General features: G+C 38.3%; 2 protein-coding genes across 2 annotated transcripts in view; one reads left to right on the top strand and one right to left on the bottom strand.

The window, feature by feature from the left end:
* The window catches only part of elovl5 (ELOVL fatty acid elongase 5), a 19,268-nt gene extending 15,460 nt beyond the window's left edge, over window positions 1-3,808 (top strand). Inside the window, exon 8 of the mRNA XM_047350820.1 lies at window positions 966-3,808. Within this exon, the coding sequence (XP_047206776.1) occupies window positions 966-1,094 (129 nt within the window). The 3' untranslated portion in view covers window positions 1,095-3,808. The remainder of the gene's footprint in view (window positions 1-965) is intronic.
* Window positions 2,506-14,625, bottom strand: fbxo9 (F-box protein 9). Its single transcript, XM_047350819.1, has 13 exons — window positions 14,446-14,625; window positions 12,924-12,995; window positions 12,588-12,710; window positions 12,436-12,493; window positions 12,129-12,228; window positions 10,572-10,702; window positions 10,373-10,487; window positions 10,154-10,272; window positions 8,167-8,257; window positions 7,977-8,072; window positions 7,784-7,877; window positions 7,169-7,323; window positions 2,506-7,080 (listed from the first exon to the last, which is right to left on the bottom strand). Exons 1-13 carry the CDS (start codon window positions 14,446-14,448, stop codon window positions 6,972-6,974), a joined length of 1,266 nt encoding a protein of 421 aa, XP_047206775.1. The 5' UTR covers window positions 14,449-14,625; the 3' UTR covers window positions 2,506-6,971.

Raw genomic sequence — 14,625 nt, 5'->3', positions numbered from 1 at the left:
TCTGATCCAATGACCTTAGCCTTCGAGAAGGGATATACAGAGACAACAGGGCTCTAATGTATAGGGGAGCCTGACCATGGAGAGCTTTAAAAGTCAGAACCAGGATTTTAAAGCGAAAGTTAAAGCGAAAAACCACTGGAAGCAAATGGAGAGATTTTAAAATTGGGGTAATATGAGCCCTTCTGTTGGTGCGAGTCAGCACCCTAGCCGCTGCATTTTGGACCTGCTGCAGACAAGACAGCTTCTTTTTGTTAAGACAAGAATAAAAGGCTATTACAATAGTCTAAACGAGAAGACACAAAAGCATGAATGATCAGCTCAAGATCATCTTTGGAAACAAATCTTCTTAGTTTCAAAATATTCCTGAGCTGGAAAAAACAGTTCCTAGTGAGCTGCTTTGAATGATGCTCAAGTGACATCTCTCTATCAAAAATCACGCCCAGATTTCTTAGGCTTGGTTTAGCAAATGAGCTCAAGTCACCCAAATACTGGTTGATTCCAGGAATGACATCGTCTGGAGCAATCACCAGCACCTCAGTCTTATCGGAGTTTAACTGCAGAGAAGGTGAATAATGGTTCTAGAAATCCACCCTGATTCCTGGAAAAGGTTCTTGTAGTGAAAACATGCCTTATGAGAACCACTTTAAAGCAATTGGGAATTAATAATTTTTGTTATAATGACTTTGACACCAAAAACAGTTATTTTCTTTAAAATAAATATTAATGTAACTCCCTTGCATCACTACATTTAAGTTGTTCTTGTTTTCTATGGAGTTTTTAGCCAGTTTTAAAATTATTTTCTCAGTTATACTGTAACATTATACTGAACTATTCTATAAAATATTATACCATTCAAGTGCAAGATGTGTATTAAGAAGTACTTGTATATTGATCTTCTCAACAAAATAAAAAAAAATGAATTGCTGAAATATTCTTTAATTGTCCTGTTTTTTTCCTTTCATCAGACTTACAAGAAGCGAATTGATTCTCGAAAGAAGGAGCATCTGAATGGTTCTTCTGCATCAACAAACGGACATGTCAATGGAACAGCGTCGATGGAGCACACAGCACCCAGGAAGCTCAGGGTGGATTGATACTTGAGAAACCATCACCAGCTTCTCACTGTAGCCCCTTAGGTTATGCTGCTACAGTTCTATGTATATTGTTATCTAGAATAGACCAGCACTCACTTCAGACGAAATAAGCCATAGCCACAGACAGTATATGCAGAGACATTTCCTTTTTCCCTCACATTAGTATGGATAGTTTTGAATCAGTGAATTACTATAGCTTTAAAAGAATACTGTAGCATTCCTGAATCTTACAGTTTGCGTTCCTCAGCTTTTAGAGTCAGTTAATTGCTAACAAGAATTTTAGATAGAGCTACAGTCAGAATAAATTAGTGATGCTTTGCACAACAAAGATCCAACGAATGAGCTTGTTGGCAGGTTAAAGTTTTATAGCACATCACAACATCAGTTTAATGGACAACTGAAAAATAACGAGTAAATATGGTTTTTATAGTGTATCTGCAGTGTGATACATCTGTGTCTCACTTGATTTCACTCCTGCCTGCATTGTTGCGTCATCCAAAATGTTATTCTCAGTCAGGTTGTATTTAGTTTCATGTAAATTAGTTGTATTTTTGCAGATGTACTTATAAAGTAAGGCTCAGTTTGAAACCATCTTGTCACAACCAAAGTGCAGTGTTGCTGCTCATATTAATATTCAGAAGAGCTGAGCCCACAATGTGAAAGGAGGGTTATTGTGTTTTCAAAAAGCAGAATAAAAAACCCAGTCCCGCTTTGCAGAAGTTTTACAGAATATCAATTCTCCTTTCACACTGTGTGAACCAGTTCAGTGCTTAGTCATCTGACAAATTGTACAGTATATTATGAGAAATGCATAAAGCTTAAAAGTTTATATTTTGTTGTTTCTGGGAAGCAACATAAGCTTTCAACAATACATGTTTTAACCAAATAAGCTAATGTTCATAGAGTCTGCAACAGTAAATATTAGGTTATAAAATTGTCATATGGTAAAAGTAAGTGCTAAAATCTCTAAAATGACTGCATAGTTTGGTATCAACACTGCATTTCATTTTTAATGGTGCATAAAAAATTATATTTCTGCAAAATGTAAAACATCAGAGTTATGTTTAAGTTTTCTTAAGAAATGAATAACAACCAGCAGAGAAACAAATCAAAAAAGGGTATTTTAGTTTCTAATTCATGTCTGTGAATGGCATTAGTATTTGTATTCGTAACTTTGCTTTCAGCCTGTGGTGTGATCCACTTGCCCTGCAATAGACATGATTTGCAGCAGACATTTTGACTTTTGAATGGCTAAAAATAGCTAAGTTCCTCTCAGTACTCCAAACCCACCAGCAGCAGCAGCGTCTTGCAAATGGAAGTCATGGAAAAAGGTAATAGAGTTAACCCCCATTAACTTCTTCTGTTTGGACAATTCAAGAAGCTTGCTTGGAAGAAAAACCTCTAAAGCTACAGCTTAACATTGTGAGCACCTGCTGTTCTCAAACAACACATGTGGCACATTATTATAAATTTGGATATTCAATATTTGTCTAGACTCACATTTCTTACATTTGAGCCAAAAACTTTCCAAATTGTTTTTTTTCTCTATTTTCCCCAAATCATGAACCAATAAAATGGTGAAGTTGGTTACCAAATTTAGCAGCGGTATAAAGGGTTATTTCACTGCTTTCTTTGACATCTGGACAAATGACCTGTTCTGTTTCAAAATCTGCAATACTTCGATTTGTCCAATCTGGACTGTATTATACTACAATAAATGCATATTGTAAAAGGTACAATTTTTAATATGTAACCTTGATTTTGTTGGTAAAAAACAGAAGCAACCGATAAAAGCCAACATTAGCCATCCAACACCAGTCATTGCTGTAGATGTTAACATAATTTTGCCATTCTCATAATAATAATAATATTGTAGTTTACATAAAATTAGATGTTTAAGGTCATTCATATGTCATAAAGTCAAAGTTTTAAGCATCACTATAAACAGGGTGCCTTAGATAAATAATGTCAAGCTTAAAATCTTGTACCCAACTCTTAATTTTTCTTTAATCAAATACATCATATGTATCATACGTATCTCACATAAAATTTAAAATCTGAAATGTTTGTTTTATTAGATATACTCAAGTTGATTTTGACCGAAATAAGAGGATCAGTCAAACTCTCATAACTGTCGTGCATAAGATTGCAGACAACAAGCTTAGCGTAGCATATGTGCTGCAGACAGAGTGATTAAATCAGGTTACAAACGTTCAAAACTTACCTTAGAACTGATATGTTCAGACAGAGCCAGGCTGGATGTTTCCAGCTAAAACACTCGACCCAGTTAACTGACTGCCGCTTCCTAGCATACATGCAGGAGATGACTCACAGTAAGATGTTGCCCAAACAAGTAGACCTCCGGTCCTGCTCAGTAGATCAGAAGTGTGAAATTTAACATCAAACAAAAGCCACATTTCTCAGCACAGCGAACCTGGTCTGCATGTAACCGCTGATAATAAAAAATGCCACAACTGTAGCTGGTTTTTAATCTTCAGGTGTATTTCTATGTATTTATGAGCAGAGTTAGCACTGGTTTTCACCTCAACTGATAAAGTAGGCAAAAATGAATGTAACGACATAATATGTGGAGAATTTCTTTGTTTATTTTTATTTAGTTTTTCTGAAATCTGGTGTAAATTTCAGGTGATGTGTTACTACTGATGCTTTACTTACTGTGACACATTAAAAAAACAAACTACAATTCCGACCAATCACGATTTCAAGAGTGACTTTATTGAAGTGGAAATAAATCCTAATGACACAGAAATAAATAACGTATTTCCCTGGTAAAGAAAGGTATGTCTATGTCCGTTACCTACTTCATTTTCATCAGATCGTTGCCCAAACAGGCTCACAATTGTGTCACAACAATAATTTCCAAGGGATTTGCCAACATTTGTGGGCAACATTTTTTAGCACATAAAATATCTTTATTATAGAGGTCAACTTTAAATAAAAACTTTGCCTGGAAGCTTTGGAAAATTAACATTTTGTAAACGGATCAAAGAAACATTTCTGTTTTTGTAGTTTGTTGATTTCCTTGTGAATGTTATGTTCAGTATAAATATGCGAGCACTGTAAATGGATTATCTGTCCAAAATGTGTTCTATCAGAATAGGTTTTCTTGTTTCTAAATCCCAACAATGGCTCCCACCACTTAGTAAACATTAGGCATGATTGGGCCAAGGTCTCACACATTTTTGGCATTCTTGGTGTGAATTTAATAACATCTGTGGCCTTGATGTAGACTAGCTGTGATGGATTTGGCTTGATAGACTAGGACCACAAGTAGTGAACAAAAAAATTAATGAGATACATTTTCCAAAATGTATTTCGAAGAAGGAGACAGCAGCAAGACTCATTTCACGAAGGCCTTTCCAGTTAAGTGAAACCGCTCTGACTTTCTTGCCTAATACACAGCGTGAGTGGGCTTGATGCACTGCAGTGTGACACACTGCACCATGTGTTGGGAGAACAGAGAAACTCATTGTGAACTTTTGTGGCTTGCTTCCCAGCCAGTATTTCTAATAGAGCCTCTCCGATTTTCAGAAGTCATAGTCTGAGGCAGCAGAGGAAGCTGAGGTGCCCTCCCCTGGTAAAGGTGTGTAAAAAGCCTTAAAACAAATAAATCATTAATCATTTGTTAGTGGTGAAGCATTTCTCTAACATAGAAAATTTGAAGGGTATATATTATCCTTTTTACAACTTTTCCTTCTCAGTTTTTTGAAGGATTGCATTTCATGGTGTATCCAGTGATGAGGAGGAAGTCAGAAAAACTGTTGTCTGAGATAAATAGCTTGGAGACCTAACAAACTTGGACCCAAGGAATTTTAAAGCACTATGTCCCAAGCCCAGTCTTACTGTAATTTACCAATTTTTCAAATGACTTGTGACAAAAACTGCAATTTGAACACTAAAATTCTGGCAGCATTAAGATAAACATTGTTATTTCTAATGTGGTTCTGTCCAGCACTCTTAGTCTGATGTCCACAGGTATGTGTGAACATGTTCCTCCCAACAACTGTCACCAATAAGCAACTTTATTCTTGCAAACCAGGTGGTGGTTGTGCAAGTCTCACTTTTCTCCACATAAATAATCCTACAATAATGTAGCTTTGAAAATGTTATTCTATGCTACGACACTGCTGGGGCTAATTATTCTAGATGAACATGCAGGAGGAGAAGTACTAAGAGAAGAGATCTTAAAAAAGGTAAAAAAAAGTGGTGTGCTAGAAACATTGTCTTACCTTATAAGCTATACAACAGCTGGTGGTCTGGCTGTTCACTCCCTCCTTGAGCCATTTTTCTTAGCTGTGGCATCAGCTGTGCTGTCTGCTCTTCCCTCAGCCTTGGTTTGGTCCTTTCATTTAAATTCAAGATTGTAATTGTTTGATAATTCTGAGGCAAAAAGTGCTTCTGAGAAACTTTTTGGTGGGTGAGCAGAAATCTACCCTTTTCATCTGTTTACTTCCATCGCAACTATTTAAGATCCCTGCATAGATGATCTTTGTAGAAAAAAAGCACTAACTATAATTTTTCTGTGTTGCCAATAAGCAGTCACAGAAAGCTATTTTTAAATCAGGGAACAATCAAGGTCTTCCAGTCAAGGGCTAGCAGCCCCCAGGTCAAAGAGGCACAGAGCAAGACGTAGGTTTAACATCCACCACCCAGGACACCATTGTGTCAGTGGGCAACACAACAGCTAATATTGGTATCTGTTTGAGATTCCTATTCAATGATAACTTAAGGAGCAATTTCAGGGTTGGGTTATTATTTGGAATCTGATGTGCATTTGATCAGTTCTACGTCAAATCTAAAATGACTAAACTAGTCAAACCTGGACCAGATAATTTTGCACTGAAACATCCTGTTTCCAGGGGTAAAAATATGACATGGCACAGAGGCCCATTCTTCAAAAAATACGAGACAAAAGAACATGTAATGTTGATCACCTCATTTGAGGAAATGGCTACTCAACTAAACTTTTACTGTGACAAGCAAAGATCTAAGTTATCTTACCATCCGTGAGCAGGATGGTAAGGGAGGTAAAAATCCCCCAAACCTTACTGGTACAGAAGAGGGGCATCTTTGGGTCACTGCGTCTACAAAACTACAAAATACATATTTCTAAACACATCTAAATCTTGTAAAACATGTCATATTGACTGTTGTGCTGTATCCACACTTTATCTCCCTTTTTTGAACATTCAAGGATTTTGTTTACATTTTTACATCAGTTCAATAAAAGCTTCTAAAGGAAACAAGCAGCAAATTGTTATCCATTTTTTTTAATCTCTGCAAATCCTTTTGGCTCTACTTCTGTTTGGTTCTCAGAAAATTCCTGGATTATACTGTTGCATCCAACTGTAGGAAAAATGCAGCAAAAGTCAGAAATCAGATCCGTACTGTCTGTTCACCGAGGTTGTGTAATAGGACCTTCATGACTTTTTCATGAGTCATCATTTTATCCCCACAGCTGTGCGTGAACAAACAATGAATGGAAGAAAACCTGCATTTTTACATGTGGCAATAACAAGTCTTCTTTTTTTCCCATCTCATTTATTTGAGGAAGAAAGTGCACAAAGAAAACAAAAATCACATTCATTTCTTGAGACAGGTGGGAAAGTTTGCTAAATCAGTGTAGCTTTCAGCAAATCACTGTAATTTCTGATTATCAGAAAATAAGCAGCATCCTAACAGCCACACCTGAAACAAAACATGCGCGCGTGTGGGGAAACGTAAGGGCTTTGAAGGTGCTACCATAACCCTGCTACAGCACAAACTAAACAAACTGAAGAGGATTCGTCTTTACTTGAACGGTGAATCAGCTTCTTCTGTGATCCTCATGGGATCATGCACGGCTGGATTTGCTTATTACAGGGGCTGCTCAGAGAAAGCAGTGTAGCTCTTCACACGTGCAAAGAAGAAGGGGGTGTACATCCTGTCGAGGTCAAACGTTGTGATGACCGTTTCCCCAGTCAACCTGAAAACACGACCATGGTCATTTTTAAACAATTAATTCAGGGAGATTTTTTTTTCTGCTAATATATAATGATACTCTGGAGTCTTACTTGTAAGTGATGTGACAGGAGTGGTGGATCCACACAAGCTTACTGAAACTCTGACGCCCTCTGGAGGTCAGATGGAGCCCCACATGGAAGGCGTGTTCAGCCTCGGGAGCTTGGTTCCGCCTGCAGAACCGATTCCTTTGAAACTCGGTCGCTTTCTGATAAGAAACGACACCATTTACAAGCTAATTCAGGATCTGACAACTTACCTGTAATATTCAGGGTTAGTAAAGGTATTTATGTCGAAAATCTAGACTTTTCCAGATTCACATTTCTGGAGTGTTCAGTCTGTTTTAGCCGATTTTTAGAAGTAGAAATATGATGGGAGGACAAATGAGTAATTGATGCAATAGACTGGTGGATGGATGGATAAAATAATTAATGAAAGAACTGATGGCATTTAACAAATACTTTTACACACCATTCTTCCGTTTTCCAAACATATCCATGCCTGGAAAATACTGAAACCATATTCCAGAATTATGTGAACTATGTAGGAACCTTTAGGATTCATTGGGAATTTGACCGTTCCACTGAGGGCGACTGACAGTACACCATTTAACACAAAATGTTGGGAGTAATAAAGAAAAAACAAAGTAAAAACATGCATTTTCTCACTTCCTCCTTCTTCTTGCAGACAACAGCAAAGACTTTGGTTTGGTTGTCCGTCTCTTGTGACAGACGGAAATGACCGAGCAGAACAGAATCCATTCTGTAAGAAGAAAGAAAATTGCTCGGTCACAGCGGCTGCTATTCCCGCTTTATGTTACAGCGTCTGGTATTTTTGAGCTTGTAGTTCACAGAGCTGCACCTGGTGTTTCTCGTGCGCAAACGGGGAACAACTGACAAAGGGTCCTCAGGTGTGGTGAGCATCAGGACGCAGCCATCGGGGAAGAACCGGAGGTACCTTGAATAACGATGTTGAGACATAGTGGATGAACGTTTAATCCAGCAGCACCCTGCCAGCCTTTTTATTGAGACATGAATAAACAGCAACTGACCTGTAGAACTCAACATGATGCCAAGCTCTGTAGAACCCGTCCAGGGATTCCTCTCCTTGACGAATGTATGATGTCTTGCTGATGTAAACACCTATGGAAACAGAGCAGAAATGGTCTATAAATTATCCACACTAGATATAAGATTGGCAGTGAAGCAATATTATTACAGGAACCCTTTTAACCAGATCTGTGTTTGGCTTCTTGTGAGATCTGTCTTTGAAATGCTCGTACTCGTCGTCTTCCGGTTTATCCTGGACCAGGTCGCGGGGGCAGCAGACTCAGTAGAGACGCCCAGACGTCCCTCTCCCCAGACACCTCCTCCAGCTCCTCCGGGGGGAGCCCAAGGCGTTCCCAGGCCAGCCGAGAGACATAGTCCCTCCAGCGTGTCCTGGGCCTCCTCCCAGTGGGACGTGCCTGGAACACCTCCCGAGGAAGGCGTCCTGGAGGCATCCAGTATAGATGCCCGAGCCACCTCAACTGGCTCCTCTCGATGTGGAGGAGCAGCGGCTCTACTCTAAGGGAGTACCCGGCCACCCTAAGGAGGAAGTTCATTTCCGCCGCTTGTATCCGGGATCTCGTTCTTTCGGTCATGACCCAAAGTTCATGGCCATAGGTGAGGGTAGGAACGTAGACCGACCAGTAAATCAAGAGCTTCGCTTTTCGGCTCAGCTCTCTCTCCTTTGAAATGCTCCTTTATGAAAATCTAAATTAAGTGAAACCTTTGATTTGGGACATCTTATTAAATACCTACCATCACTTTCATAGGACCACCATTGAACTGGGCTACATATAGCAAACATTTTCAAATAAAGAGGGAGCCCTTCTAGAAACTGAGAATAAACATTTTGAAAAACGTTTTTTACATAGAATAAAATCGTTTTAGAAACCTTTTTAACTATACGCCTTTTCCTCGATGACGAGTTAGTAGTGGATGACAAAAAAAAGATGAAGAGCTTATTTCACCAAACAAACTACACCGAGTTAGTCTAAAGAGCCGAATTATTTTGCAGGTTTGCTGCAAAGAATTGACAGATCTGTTTGCTGCTCTGCATCATGGGCATTGTAGTTGAGCACACCCAGAAGTTTTAGCCAAAACTACAACAAAGCGCACAAAGAAACATTGATGTAAGAAGTCAGGAATAATCAAATGTAGATATTTAGAGTTAAAATGTAATTAAGACCAAGAATGGAAAATCTAGTCATATATAAAGATTTTTGACTAAGTCTAAGTCCTAAAATCAGGATGAACTGGACGTTTTCCTGGTTGAATTGTGGCTCTTAGCAGAACTTCAAAAATTATGTTTTGTTTTAATTTCATCTTTTATTATTTTGCTTATCAAATTTTAAAGAGATTATGATTTTATTTCATTTGTTTTGTGGGTATGCAGTTTTACTTTACCTATTAGTCCAATAATTTGATCATTTTCATTTAGTTTTTACAGCTCCTGTAAACTTCATCATAAATTAAATCTAATTTTATGTTTTTATTCCTACTTGTGTTAAGGTTAAAGTCATTTGCTTAAGATTTTAGAAATGATTGTTTTTGTTTAGATTTGCAATTGGTGACTCCTCATAACAAATATGATTGTGTTTCCTCAGTTTGTCTAACATTTATTGATTAATTTTCTAATTTTTGGTATGACTGCAGTGCATATCTTTTTCCCTTCATTTTTAAACTTTGAAAGTACTTTATGGTACTTTCGACTGCATTGAAAGTCCTCTGGGGCCTTGACTGATTTAATAAATTTGTTTATATATTAACTTATAAAATTTCACCTGTTGATATTATTTAGCAAATGTAGTTGTAGTTTCTTTCTGTGACATAAAAGCAATTTTTTTTTACATTTTGGGGGACATTAATAAAAAAAAAAGAAGATTGTTGTCTTTATTTTTTAATTGGTATTAAAAGAGGTTCTGATAAACAAAAGAGAAGCATCGTCCGTCCATCTGTCCATCCATCATCCATCCTGACACAATGTTTTGTTACCATCAAAGCGGACTCGTGGCCTCTGCAGGAACATTTCCCTCCAGGACTTGAAGGGTCCTAGTTTGGTGCAGTTACGTCCCCACACTCTTAAACAAGCAGAACGCCAAATCTCAGGGTCTCTGAAAAAAATAAAATAAAAAAAAACATTTTCATTTCTGTGTCTGTTGAACAGAAACAACTTGACATCTCCAGATACACGACTGCTAATCAACAACCCACCTGGCGCATATATAAAACCCACGGGAGACTAAGGAGAGCTGCTCCAAGGCCCGCATGTCCAGTTCGCTTGACACAACCCAGCGAAATATGTACATTAGGATTTCCCGTGGCAAGGCTGCAAGCAGAGAATGGTGTTTATAATACGGGTGCCTGCATGAAGACTTCCGAGTTCACACAAAGTTCAGGCACTAATTTCTACCTGAAATGTGCGTCTGAGTTACTTCAAGCTCAAGCGTGCAGATCTTTGGAAAGGAGCTCTCCAGAGTGAGCTGCTGCTCAAAGTAGGCAAGCAAATCCTCAATCTCACCATCTGCGTCACTGTCCTCCATGCTGGGAAAATTACACACCATGTTCAGTTTGAGCGGAGTAAGATGAACAGAATAAATGACAACAAGGTTACAGAAGGTTAAAGAGTCATGAAATTAAGACGAATAAAGTTATGTAGTGATGATTCATGAGTCTGTGTTGACCAAGATGTTGATGCTGGGACTTTTGATTTGATGCCAGTCCAATAAAACCTATACAGATAACAAAGGAAACTCATTTCTGCATCTATTGACCATATAGGGCAAAAAAAGCTTGAGAAGTTATTGAGACTATGAACTTTCTCCTAGAAGTAATTACCTCTGTCACTGATAACAGATGTTTTACTGCGGGTTGTTAATCTGGCATGATGATCCTGTTCCAAGAATTACAGTTGACTCAAAAGGGTGTGTTAACTGTTTGTGGAGCAGGAAAAATGTTGCTCTAAGGTGCTTTGCATCATAACCACTTTGATTTCTAAACAACATTGGGATGAAGAATAATTCATTAAATAAAAAACACTATCAGATTTATTTGAAGAATTGGACTTTGACTAGACCATTCTAAAATATAAATATGCTTTAATCTAGTCCATTGTATTGTGGCTCTAACTGTATGTTTAGAGTCGTTGTCGTGCTGGACGGTGAATCTCAACCCGAGTCTCGAGTTTTTCCAGAATCTATCAAGTTTTCTTCCAGTATTGCTCTGTGTTTAGCTCCATCCATCAGATCAGCTTCCTTCTCCCTGCTGAAGAAAAGCTCTTCTTGCCCAACTTGTCCGTTTAGCTTATTTTAGGAGGTTTGCAGCTGTGCCGCACACCTTCCCATTTTCACATGATTGACAGATCAGTGCTCGGGGAGATAATCAAAGCTAAACCTGCTTTTAGAGGGCTTCACAACTTTCTCCTTGACCTCTGCTGTTCCCTGGACTTCATGATGATGTTTGTTCTCTAATGTTGTCTAACAAACCTCTGAGACCTTCACAGAACAGCTGAAATTATACTGAGATTAACACACAGGTTGACTTTGTTCACTAATTAGGTGACTTCTGAAGGCAATTAGCTGCTCAGGGTTTTGTTTAGGGGTAAAAGCGTACGCCACATTTTTAGGATTTTCATTTGAAAAATATTTTGAAAACCAATAGTATTACTTCTCCTTCACAATGATGCAGTATTTTGTCCTTGTGAGTAACATCCTAATAATAAACATTGACATTTTTGGCAATATTGGTGTTTATGCAGGGCAATTTCTATGCAGCAGTTAAATCCAATTTGATCTTATGTTTGGCCTGGATAACACTTAAGGTACTCTGTAAGATGATGCCTGAAATCTTTGACTGACACAATCGAAAGGGGAGAAACAGTTTTTGGTAGGGGTGCTAAAACAGCTCTTTAATTTTACACTGCATAAATTATGGCTGCTGTGATGCTACTCGGGTGTAAAATGTAACTTACTAATTTCCTCCACCTCTGTCTGCATCAGGAGGACGGCTGTAGTTGATTTTAAACTCAATATCAGGAACAAGCTGCATAGCCATGCGATAGAACTTGATAGCTGCAAGTAAAAGCATCAGATTACTCTGAATCTTGTTTAAAATTCTCATACACAACACAGACAGTTTGAGTGGCAATTAAACAAGATCAGTTACAGTAGAAATCATTTATGCTTTGAATATAAGGGTATGGTTGCCTCTGCATTTGATTTCTGAAATCAATTTATAATTTCACTAGCAGGTACGTTGACCACCTTCTATTTGCTTACCTTCATAGACAGCTCCATTCTGCTCCTCCTGAACAGCTCTCAGAAACAACTCTGTAGCCTGAGGGAAGGTAAATCCCATCAGTCATTTAACACCAACCTCACTGTAGCACAAACTGTTAGCCATATTAAAAAAAATACGTAAACCAGCTCACTTTTTCCTCCCGAGCAACGTCTTGAGTCCTCTTGACGCCTCTTGCCCTCTGCAGTCGGTCACCCGCCCCAGAGCTCGGTTTGAGTTCAGACATCCACTGAGCTCTGAACGCATTGAGCTCCAGCTGCCAAGAAATTACAAAAAAAAATCTTCACTTTTTTCCCTTGTTAGCGGGGTTTACAGCTGTTTTTGCCAACATCAAACAACAAAATAAAGTAAATAATTTGTTATCAATAGTTGGGTAAAACTGATTAAGGGTTACTGTCTCATAAATAAAAAGAACCACTAGAAAAACATACATATAAAACACGACTGAGTCCTCGGATTGTTTTCTCACCTGAAGGTTTGGGTCATCTGAACTCTCATCTTCATCCTCTAATGTACCTCCAATATCAGCATTTTCGTCAGCCTGCATATGAAAACAAGGAAATGATGCTGGAAAACATTGTTAGATCCCCAGTAGCTTTTTACACAACTATGCTAAGTATAGGAAAATGAGTAGGTTCTTCTTACTCCATAAAAGTGAGCTCAGCCTTGGATAAAAATGTAGTCTGGCCTTGTTTTCCTATATGGTTATCTGACCTGAATTACTCCAGGAAGGGTTGCCCCTGCTTTATTTTTTCACTGCTCATTTATCTAAACAGTGGACACTTTGAAAGAGGAACTTGTAGTATAGAACTACATCAAATCATAATTGGGATGAGGTCCAAAATAATGTTGGGACTGTTTATACCCATGGAACAATCGAGGGCCAAAAGTGCCACAATCCAATAAATAAAAGAGTCCTTGAATACATATTTATATATGGGATTATTTTAATAAAGCTGGAAACACATGCAATATAATGCAAAACTTTATTCATACTTAATTAAACATTTTAACATGTATAATATAAATAATTTAAGATCACTGATCAGGGCTGAGTAACGCTACATACTGCTCCTTATCCTTATTTTATTTATGTGCTTGTCCACATTGCGGTTGTTGTTTGGATTGATGCTGATATACGACGCGGGAAACTGAGGTCAAATTCCTTGTTTGTGCACAAAAACGTGGCCAATTCTGGTCTGCAGCTATGTTGCTATGCAGGTTAACCAATGAGATGTTTAGGTCTCCGTTTAAATTACGTCATGATGGACTGAAGCCCAGGAAAAATGAAACAATTAAATAATTACATATGATTTTCACACATAATAAATCAAAGTTTTACTTCTTTACTTATTTAGATTTCCTACATTCATTACTAATTTATGTAACTGGTCAAATATATGTGTAACAGTACAGTACAATGTAAATTGATATGCCACTCATATCAACCCAAGAACTCTATAAGAAACAAGCTGATTGGTCCACTGCTAAACTGCTGTGCAGGTTAACCAATCAAGTGTTAGGGGCTATTGGACGAGTCATTGTGGCAGTTGAATATTTCAAAATGTGCACAGAAAACTTGGCATAATACTTCCTCTATAAGGAATAGTATAGTAACTCCAGTGACAATCTGCTTTTCTGAATTTGGGAAAAGGGGCATGTAGCTTTTCAAAAAACTAACTTTAAATAAACTTCCACTAAAAACAACATCCGTAACACGTCCACCAAGTACTCGTTATAATGTCAGTGTTGTTTACAAGCGGATGCTACTATTCGATCAGTGAATGAAAACATCGTCTTTTTCCGCTTTATGTGCGCATTTTGTTGCACCTGTTAACTGAGCGTGTTGTTAACTAGCGGATCTGTGCAGAGACACAAACGGGTAACCTAGAGGAAACCAGGTGATCTGACTGTTAGCTTCGTTAGCTACCGAGCAGACTAACCCGTTTGTCCCCCCGCCGATATTGAACGTATAAAAGACGGAGACCCACCATGACACTTTGGCCTGTAGGTCTCCTTTTAATCTTCGCAGTTGCTCACCGGTCCCGTTTACAGTTCACGGTCGGAGAAACGGACCACACAGCGGACATATTTACGAGCTCGCAGGAACGCAGCCATCTTGCTGAGCGGCCCCGGAGCCTTGTTGACACACGCGGGCAGGAAGTGCGCTG

This window comes from Girardinichthys multiradiatus, chromosome 22 (genome assembly GCF_021462225.1).
Source record: "Girardinichthys multiradiatus isolate DD_20200921_A chromosome 22, DD_fGirMul_XY1, whole genome shotgun sequence".
NCBI lineage: Eukaryota > Metazoa > Chordata > Actinopteri > Cyprinodontiformes > Goodeidae > Girardinichthys > Girardinichthys multiradiatus.
Note: the sequence above shows the minus strand (reverse complement) of the source record. Positions and strands in the feature narration are given on the sequence as shown.

Coding starts and splice junctions, on each gene's coding strand:
- fbxo9 (XM_047350819.1), bottom strand. Junction 12,711..12,923: donor CAGATGACCCAAACCTTCAG/GTGAGAAAACAA, acceptor ATTTCTTGGCAG/CTGGAGCTCAATGCGTTCAG. Junction 10,488..10,571: donor AACTCAGACGCACATTTCAG/GTAGAAATTAGT, acceptor CTCTGCTTGCAG/CCTTGCCACGGGAAATCCTA.